The sequence below is a fragment of the Geotrypetes seraphini genome, chromosome 2 (assembly GCF_902459505.1).
Source record: "Geotrypetes seraphini chromosome 2, aGeoSer1.1, whole genome shotgun sequence".
Taxonomy (NCBI): domain Eukaryota; kingdom Metazoa; phylum Chordata; class Amphibia; order Gymnophiona; family Dermophiidae; genus Geotrypetes; species Geotrypetes seraphini.
In genome coordinates this window covers 482,905,776-482,916,309 of record NC_047085.1, presented here as the reverse complement: position 1 = coordinate 482,916,309, position 10,534 = coordinate 482,905,776, and the positions used below count along the sequence as shown (strand labels likewise).

The following is a 10,534-nucleotide window of genomic DNA, read 5'->3' as shown; positions in this document are numbered from 1 at the left end:
GTTCTGAAAGGGTTGCTAATTAAAGGAGGGTCGGCATCAGCAGATCTGAGAGGGCTTTGTGTTGATCCTCCCGTTACCTTGAGCACAATTTATACCACAGTTTTGAAGGGTGTCAGGTCAAAAGCGCGCCGCGACAAAGGCGCGCCCAGACAATTGAGCGCAGCGCGGAGGCGCGCGCCGCTCTAAATTACTGTTTTTAGGGCTCTGACGGGGGTGTGTGTGGTGGGGGGAACCCCCCCCACTTTACTTAATAGGCATCGCGCCGCGTTGTGGGGGGTTGTAACCCCCCACATTTTACTGAAAACTTAACTTTTTCCCTGTTTTTAGGGAAAAAGTTCAGTTTACAGTAAAATGTGGAGGGTTACAACCCCCCAAACCCCCATAACGCCGGCGCGATGTCTATTAAGTAAACTGGGGGGGTTCCCCAACAAAAACCCCCGTCGGAGCCCCTAAAAACTGTAATTTTGTGTGGTGCGCGCTTTTGTCTTTCGCGCCGTTGTCTATGAACCGTTTTGAAGAGTACTGACTAACAAGTTTTACTATAAGGTGTGACGCTTTTGTAAAATCAGCCTTCCGCCTCGCTACCTAAGATCCTCTGCAAACAGAATGCAACACTTGACATTTTTTCTTCTAGAATTTGCTCATTTCTAATAATGATGACTTCTGGGCATTAAAAGGGGAAATTCTGTAAATGATGTCTACAAAGATAGGCGTCTACCTCTTGCCAATCACAATTAGGTGCCTATTACACAATCATGCCTAACTTAAAACTTAGGTAGGCCAGGGTATTGAAGGCCTACATGATAGGCACCTAAGTCCTTTAAAGCAGTGGTTCCCAACCTTGTCCTGGAGGCCCACCAGCCAGTCAGGTTTACAGAACAGCCCTAATGAATATGTATGGGGCAGATTTGCATGTCTGTCAGCTCCATTATATGCAAATCTCTTTCGTCATATTCATTAGGGCTATCCTGAAAACCTGACTGGCTGATGGTCCTCCAGGACAGGGTTGGGAACCACTGCTTTAAAAAATCATGCCTAGTGGTGCCTAAGTCCTTCTCCACCCCTAAACACGCCTACTTTGGAGATAGGTGGTTAGGCACCATGTAATAGGCACCTATCTTTTGTAGAATCACGCCTAAAATAGGCACCTATCACTCAATTTTTTATTATTTTTCAATTATGAGCCTGTTAAAGCTCTTAATTGAAGCCAAATTACTACATAGGGGCCTATTTTTTGTGCTCCTAGCTTTAAACGCCTCTTACAGAATTCCCCTCTATTCGTTCACTTTTTCGTCAAGCTGTACATCTTAATTGAATGCATCTAGCAAAGAAATGCTGATCAGCAAATGCCAATTAGCTGTGTCAACTAAATTCACCTATTGCAGCTGATGTGTTGAATTAGAACGTGAAACTCAGTAGCGCATTTGTGATGTCAACATACATTGCGAGATCTTTTGTAATGCAACTGATCCCCCCAAATTATTTGGGGCTTATGACAAAAAGCCACCCAAGTTTGTAGAGCCAGCCTCCTTTGAGGGGAAAACAAACCTGTCCGATATTCCATCCAGTGGTCAAATTTACTGTCACACACACTCAGCATAGTAGGAAATAATAACAAAGGGCTGCACTGATGCAGGATGGCATTGGAATGCATTCTAAACTGATATGGTGAACACTTATGGAATGGTAGATTAAAAGTTTCCAAGTTTATTTGTTATTAATATACCGCCTATCAATGGAGGTTGCCTAAGCAGTTTAACATTCAGGCACTCAAGCATTTTTCTTTATCTGTCCTGGCGGGCTCACAATCTACCTAGCATACCTGGGACAACGGAGGACTAAGTGGCTTATCTTTTATAAGCAAAAAGCTATTTTTCTTCACGCCACTCTATTATGACATTCCTCTAGTCTGAAAAGAGAGAAAGCATCTTTCATCGAGTTGCTGTAAATACATTTCTGGTATATTTAGTCCTTTGAGAACAGGGCATTTCCAGATTTCCAGACATTTCCACTCAATGAGTAAATTGCTGCTCAATTTAATTTGCATTCGTTTTAAAGTTTCTTCGTAAGCCTGAAGACTAAAGCTATGAGCGAGGTCTCATGACCTATAAAGTGCAATTGATTCCTTTTTTCCTATGATGCCAAAGTTAATGTGATATGCATCCCTATGGAATCTTCTCTTCCTCAAAGAAGTTGGATGTTTTCCAATAATGTCTTCCTTTATTTCACCGAGCCAATGTTTTGTTTTGAAAACCATTTCCTGTGGGGTCCTGAGTGACCTCAGATAGATTGATCGATCAAACTAAAGAAAACTCAGCTTGAAAGTGTGAACACCTTCGAGCTTTGGGGCTGCATTTAGTCAACATGGAGATCTGGGTGCTGAAGTTGGTGCCATTGCTTCCCGATGAAGGATGGTGGTACTTTGTGTCTGATCCTAAGAACCTCTCCAAGTGCCATCTCCTCCACTTGCGCTTCAGTTCAGCCTGGACCTGGCAAACAATGGAACAGAAGAAAATAAATCTATTTGAAGCTGTTCATACAAGATTGCCAATGCATAGCGCTAGAACAGGTGCTTTCAAACTATTCTTCAAGATACACCCAGTGTTTATAAAGCTTCCCTATATAATTCAAGTTTTATTAAAATTTGTTATACTCCCTATTCAGAATTCTAGGCGATTTGCAAAGGTTAAAAAACATACAAAGATATATCCATCCATAAAAACAAAGTAAATTAAACATAGACAATGTCATTAAAAAGACCAAAACAGATTATACAAAATGCCTTGATAGACAAAATATAATGAGGCAATGGACACAATGGGCTAAGGGGAAGAACTACAATTTATATAGAAAAGAAGGAAGAAGAAAAGAAAGAACGTAGGAGGAGGGGGTGGGAGACAGAGGGTTAAGCAGATGTACAGAAATTAAGATGCATCAGCATACATCTTAGACGTCATTAAAAGCACGATTACAGACCAAAGACATCTTTAAACTAGGTTTATAGACTAATCTTAAAGGAGTTTAAAGATGTCTGTTCTCTTAAGTGAATAGGAACTGAGTTCCAAAGCGTTGAAGCTCTACAGAAAAAAATATTAGAATGCATTGTATTGATATATTTTAAAGAGGGAATTGAGAGCAAATTTTGACTGACCAAGCGAAGAGATCGTTGAGTACAGTAAGGAATCAGAAGCCTGTTAATGAAATCTGGCTGGCCACTAGTTCTGGTTTTGAAGGTCAATAGCATTATTTTATATGCGATTCGGTGTTCTACTGGTAAGAAGTGGGCGTTGATCAAAAGGGGAGTGACATGATCAAATTTTCGTGTGTGAGTGATAATTTTTAATAATGTATTTTGGATAATTTGTAGTCTACTAATTTCTTTTTTGTTAATTCCCTTATATAAGGCGCTACTATAGTCAATGCAAGAAATGACAAGTGAGTGAATGAGAATGCTTAATGATGTAGAATCTAATAGTTTTGAAAGTGAGTGAATCAAACGTAAACGGTAAAAACATTTTTTTGTAACTGCGCTGATTTGGTCTTGGTATGATAATTTTCCATCAAGAATGACCCCCAGTAATTTGATGGTAGGAACGGTTTGTATTGGAATAGTTTTAAGCTCTATAGAGCAGGACAGAGATAACCCTTGGGGAAGATCATAGATTTCGATTTATTGATGTTTAGGGATAACATATTCATGTTCAGCCAATCACTTACTTTTTCTAATTTCCGATTGATAGTTGGAATATCATCAGGATTGTCAAGATCAATTGGATCGACTATCATCAGCATAGGTGAAAGTGGGTATCCTAATTTTAATAGTGGAGCCAAAAAAACTCTCACACTGAGCAAAACTGTGTAGATTTCAATTATACTTTCAGTAAAGAAAAAAATATATGCTCAGAAACCTGGAGACCACTATAGGGAGCAAGTCCCACATGTAGCCTCAACATCCAATCACTGCATATGATATATCACGTTTCGCCCCTGCATCAGGGAACCCCACAAGACATTGTTTGTAAATGTCAAAAAAGACAAGATGATCAGGTCTCTCATAATGCTTTTAGTCCTTCAAAAATGTGGCATTCAAAGATGCTTGTCAAGCGTGTCTTTTTGGCATTTACAATGTCTTGTGGGGTACCCTGATTCAGGGAAATACTTTAAAAACCAATAAGAGGAAATATTTTTTTACTCAGAGAATAGTTAAGCTCTGGAACGCATTGCCAGAGGTTGTGGTAAGAGCGGATAGCATAGCTGGTTTTAACAAGTTCCTGGAGGAAAAGTCCATAGTCTGTTATTGATAAAGACATAGGGGAAGCCACTGCTTGCCTTGAATCGGTAGCATAGAATGTTGCTACTCCTTGGCTTTTGGCCAGGTACTAGTGACCTGGATTGGCCACCGTGAGAACGGGCTACTGGGCTTGATGGACCATTAATCTGACCCAGTAAGGCTATTCTTATCACTTTGGAGTCTACAAGCAGATAAGTGGTTGAATATAGTTTTTTGAAATTTTGAAGATTTTGAACACTGCAAAGACTCGACTCCTTGCATAGAATGTGAAGATTTCAGACCAGACACTCGCAAAGACTGGACTCCTTGCTTAGAGTGTGTAGATTCAGCTCGAGGCATAGGCAAGGACTGAACTTCTTGTGAGACTGATGAGTGCCCAGGCTGGACTGCAGGAAGCAGAGTTGAGGCAGGACCATATTTGGTCAAAATTCCCGCTCTAAAATGGTCTGGATGATAGCCTGCAATTGTGGATGCGAGTCTGAAACTGGACCACTTGCTGAGGCTAAAGGCTCCGAGAACAAAGAGGAAGAATGCTTTGACTTGGAGGAATGGTGTTTGGGTAGCTTGAGGATCACCGCTGGAACTGTCTGCTGAGGTATCTGACCTGAGGGAAATATGGAAACCACAGGATGAGCAGAAAGGGGTTTCCCTTCTATAGGTTGATGGAAAGCAGCAATAGCACTAAGATAGACTCGAATGGATGTAGACTTGAGGCCAGAGGTAGATAAGTGCAGAAGATAATCCAAGACGGAAGACAAGGAGGTATCTCAAGGCTCCTTGTAATGAGAGATGTACCACGTAGAAATCTAGTCCATTTTTGGTGATAGCATTGTCTAGTGGCAGGCTTTCTGGAAACCTCTAAAATCTCCCAAACAGGTTAAGAAAACTGAAGAGGAGTTATGTTGAGAGGTACCAAGCTGTCAGATGTAGAGACTGCAGGTTGGGATGAGCAAGAGATCCTTGACTCTGTGTAAGCAGAGATGGAAAAACTGGTAGAAGGTATGGCTCCCTGCTGCTGAGCTGAAGGAGAAGGAAGAACCAGGGTTGCCTGGGCCACCGAGGAGCTATTAGAATCATGGTGGCATGATCTTTCTTGAGCTTGACAAGAGTCTTGAGAATGAGAGGGAATGGAGGGAACGCATACAGGAACAGATTTGTCCATTCTAGAAGGAAAGCATCTGCCTCGAGGCGATGAGGAGAGTATATCCTGGAGCAGAACTGAGGCAGTTTGTGGTTGTGGGGAGATGCAAAGAGATCTATTTGAGGAGTTCCCCACTGAGAAAAAATGTGATGTATAGCGAGGAATTCAGTGTCCATTCGTGAGGTTGCAGAAGACAACTCAATTTGTCTGCCAGACAGTTTTTTTCTCCTTGAATGTAGACTGCTTTCAGGAAGGTGTTGTGATAGATCGCCCAGTCCCATACCCTTTGAGCTTCCTGACAAAGAGGGAGAGATTCCGTTCCTCTCTACTTGTTGACATAGTACATGGCGACTTGACTGTCTGTCCGAATAAGGACTACCTGGTCATGAAGAAGATGCTGAAAAGCTTTGAGAGCACTGAAGATCGCTCTGAGTTATAACAGATTGATGCAACACTGACGATCTATGCTGGACCAGTGGCCTTGAGTACGTAGACCATCAAGATGAGCCCCCCAAGCATAGGTTGAGGAATCTGTCGTGAGGACCTTCTGATGAAGGGGTGTCTGGAACAGTAAACCTCTGGAGAGATTGGAAGAGAGCATCCACCAGTGGAGAGACTGTCTCAATGAAGGAGTGATTGTAATGTGTTGAGAGAGTGGGTTGCAAGCCTGCGCCCACTGAGATGCCAGGATCCAATTTGTATTAAGTAAACTGGGGGTGCTCCCCAACAAAACCCCCCGTCGGAGCCCCTAAAAACAGTAATTTTCTTCGGTGCGCGCCTCCGTCTTGCGCTCAGTTGTCGGCGCGCGCCTTTGTCTTCCATGTTGTTGTCTATGAACCCAATTCACATCACAGGCTGGTGTCAGAAATGTAGGTGAGGAAAATCCTGAAGATGCGATTCTGTAACCGGCGCAATTGGCAGCCATTGACAACGACGCTGGCTAGAGATTTCGGGCCTAACCGCTCAGTGGTGATAACTGATTGAGTGCTGCAGAAAATTAGCGGGATAGCCCTGAACAAGTGATTTAACCAGCCAGTGGACATTTCTGGCCCATTAAATCATTTGGTGACGGGACTAAATCGCGCGAGACAACGGCGTGCCAAAAACTGAGCGCAGACAACTGAGCGCAAGGTTGACGGCGCACCGAAGGAAAGCACTATTTTAAAGGGCTCCGACGGGGGGCGTGGGGGGGAACCCCCCCACTTTACTTAACAGACATTGCGCTGGCGTTGTGGGGAGTTTGGGGGGTTGTAATCCCCCACATTATACTTAAAACTGAACTTTTTCCCTAAAAAACAGGTAAAAAGTTAAGTTTCAAGTATAATGAGGGGGGTTACAACCCCCCAAACCCCCCACAACGCCAGCGCGATGTCTGTTAAGTAAAATAGAGGTGTTCCCCACCAACACCCCCCGTCAGAACCCTTTAAAATAGTGCTTTTCTTCGGCGGGCATCAACCTTGCGTTCAGTTGTCTGCACTCAGTTGTCAGCGCGCCGTTGTCTCGCGCGATTTTGTCTATGAACCAAATCATTTTGAATATTGACTGGGTAAATATATAGCATGCCTGTTTTTTCTTGGTTTCAAAACATAATAGAGTGACTGTATGGAGCTCACCTCTCCATTAAGAAAACAGTAGAGGACAGCCACCACAAAACCCTGCAGAGAAGAAAAGAGACATTAGAAAGTTCCAAACTTGAGGACCACATTCAACCCTTATTGAAACATCTAGTAAAATGGTAGATTTTTTTCATTTAGCAAATATTTGCAAATGATTATGTTTCTGAGTTCAAACATATTGCAAGAAGGTCCATCTTGGAAAATACAAGCTGATATTATAGTCTGCTGAGTATACACACACATACTTGTCACAGTTTTTCACCTAGAAGATGCTGTTTTGTGCAAATATAGTGTTAAAATTCTATCTGTTGGGATAAGAATGAATTAACAAATAAAACCAAAAACATGAAAAATATATAAGGCATATATAAGGAAGGGCTGTGGCTCACTGGTTGAGCTGCGGTCTCTGCACCCAGAGTTTGTGAGATCAAGTCCTGGTGCTGCTTCTTGTGACCCTGGACGCGTTAGCATTTAGCACGTGTTAAATTGGCTAGCGTGCCTTAGTAAAAGACCCCCTTAATGCGCTAGTGCAGTGGTCTCCAATCTTGTCCTGGAGGACCACCAGCCAGTTGGGTTTTCGGGATGACCCTAATGAATATGCATGAGACAGATTTGCATATAATGGAGGTGAAAGGTATGCAAATCTGCCCCCATGCATATTCATTAGGGCTGTCCCGAAAACCTGACTGACTGGTGGTCCTTCAGGACAGGGTTGGGGACCACTGCTTTGACATGCCAAAGCCACAAACAGACAGTATGCAAATCCCCATTCCCTTTCTACTTTTATTGGACTAAACACATTTCTTAATTAGATTTTGGAATCTAATATTCTTTCCCTCAGATCAGAATAGAAGGAACAAAAGATGACATGACCAGAAAGTGAATCACACACACAAAAAAAAATCCCAATGATGGTCTAAAGACGGCTTGAGATCCTGCAAGGACGGGGACAAATTTGTCCCTGTGTCATTCTGTAGTGATGAGTAAATGAGCAAAGATTTTTATTTGGAATTGCTGTAACTTAACAGCAGTTTGTTATTTATTAATTTTTAAATGTCTGTTCCAGAGCAGTACATTGTTTAACATCCGGCGTTCCTTAACCTCTAAAAACGACTCCTCTATTCTCCCCTCCTCTCCAGCAGCGGACAACCTAGCAAAATTCTCCAATGAAAAGGTTGCTACTATAAGAAGCTCTTTTCCATCAGCAGTCACTTACAATTCTCTGGTGCCCAGTGACACTAACCCTATCCCAGAAGACAGATCCTGGACAGTCTTTGAGCATGTATCCGAAGCCCAGATCTCTAACGTATGCCACAAATTAAGATCCTGCAAATATGCCTTGGACCCGTTTCCTTCTTATCTATACGAGAAAATTCCCACGCAGGCTATTTCATCTCTCACCAGACTTATCAACTCTGCCTTACTATCAGGCCTATTTTCCGAAGAAATGGGACACATTGCCCTGACCCCATTACTGAAAAAAGCTGATCTAGACCCATCCTCCCTTTCTAGCTATCGTCCTATAGCAAATATTCCTCTCCTGACCAAAATGTTTGAGGCTATTATATCCACTCAGCTCTCATCTTACTTAGAAAGATTCTCTATTCTATACCTTGCCAATATGGCTTCAGACCCAATTTCAGCACCTAATCCCTACTGGTTTCATTAATCTCAAAGATTCAACAACTTCAATCTTGTAATAAGTTTGCTATCCTACTACAATTTGATCTATCTGCGGCCTTTGATGTTGTCCACCACGATATCCTAATTTATCAACTTTCTGAGATAGACATGGATTCCACAGTCTTAGACTGGTTCTCAAAATTTTTATGATCCCACTCTTACACTGTTAACATGAATGGCACCATGTCTTCTCCTTGGAGACCGTTATGTGGTGTCCCACAGGGTTCACCTCTGTCCCCTATTCTTTTCAACATCTATATGTCTTCTTTGAAACTCTTCCATCTATCTCCCTTCGAAACACTATATACATATGGAGATAACATCCTTGTCCTTGAGATAGATTTAAACCTCACTAACCTCACCGAGAAAATAACGAAACTCCAATCCTGGGCCTCACTGTACAAATGAACCTGAATGAGTCCAAAACAAAACTACTTTGGCTTGACCCAAAATTAGATCAGCTACCCACGCTCATTTCACTACCTTCTGGTCCCACACTGCAGATTGAATTCTCAAGCAAAGTTTTGGGCATCATTATTGACTCTACACTTTCCTTTAATGACCATCTCAACTCTCTGGTAAAAAAATGTTTTTTTAGGCTTCACATGTTGAGAAAAGTGAGATCCTGCTTCCGCCAACAATATTTTGCTGTCTTTGTACAATCAATCATTCTTTCCAGACTGGACTATTGTAACTCCATCTATCTAAGTCTAACCAAGAAAAGTCTTCAAAGACTTCAGTGGATCCAGAACACTGCGGCTAGGTTGATCTTCGCAAAAAGTAAATTCGATCATGTTTCCCCACTTCTGTCAAAACTTCACTGGCTTCCAGTGATTTCTAGGGTTCACTTTAAATGTGCCTGCCTAACATTCAAGATCCTACAGGGCATTCTTCCTCCCCTAATTCCACTATCTTAGAATTCTTTGAGACCTGACATTGCCAGATCAACCTAAAAACTTAAACTATCTTTCTCCTCGTTTCTTCAAAATCACTGAGCTTTGGAATAACCTTCCTGCCCTGCTGCGGAATCTGGGCTCTTTCCAATTATTCCGAAAGCATCTGAAAATCTGGCTTTTCTCAAAAATGTAAAGCTCACTACCCCCTTTATAACCACTAATTCTTATTATGTTCTTCCCTCATTTACCTGTATGCGAGCTCTATCTTTATAGAGAGGATGCAGTATATAAACTTAAGGTTTAGTTTAGTTTATTTGTAACTGACATGAGTTCATTTTATTCAATGCTTGTGTGTATCCTTTTGTAACAAGCTTAGATTTTTAGGTAATGCCGGCTATAAATAAACAAATAAGCAAACTGCATAGCTATATGGATAGCGTCTGAATATTGTTCCTATTCATAGAGCCAGTGGCACTGTTATCCTTGTACATTCAGCACCACTTAATACTTAGATAGCTATGCAGAATGAATGGAATACATTTAAATGTCACCACCATGTTTGAACACTGACCCATAAATGTGTTATACCTTTTAAGTAAGCTGCTAGAGAATGACAAGGTGAGAAAATTCATCACCATTCCCATCCCTGCGGATAACTGCAGGAAACAATCCCGTGTCATTCTTTAGTGTCTATTTCAACCTCAGTCCTTCTACACCAGCATTCTTCAATGCAAGGCTTGAGGGTCAGTGGCTGAGCCCATTCATACTGATTCTTATGTGAGCCAAATATAGGATAATGAAGCCATTGTGACATCACTGATGAGGTTGGCTTTTAGGCACTGGTGGAATGAGGCATTATGACATTACAATATCAGCTCTGGAATGTTGCTATTCTTTGGGTTTCTGC

The 10,534-nt window shown here is 41.8% G+C and overlaps 1 protein-coding gene across 2 annotated transcripts in view; it reads right to left on the bottom strand.

Moving 5' to 3' along the window:
• Positions 1-965: 965 nt before the first annotated feature.
• VIPR1 (vasoactive intestinal peptide receptor 1) overlaps positions 966-10,534 on the bottom strand; it is a 418,060-nt gene continuing 408,491 nt past the window's right edge. The window contains exons 12-14 of one of the 2 annotated variants that reach the window (XR_004538192.1): positions 7,046-7,087; positions 1,149-2,489; positions 966-1,114 (exon numbers count right to left, since the gene is read on the bottom strand). Coding sequence is in view for 1 of the 2 variants with exons in the window: in XM_033931776.1 (XP_033787667.1) it covers positions 2,298-2,489; positions 7,046-7,087 (234 nt within the window). In the remaining variant the exon portion in view is untranslated. Of the gene's footprint in view, positions 2,490-7,045; positions 7,088-10,534 lie in introns of both variants that reach the window. The other variant, XM_033931776.1, reaches the window with a different exon arrangement.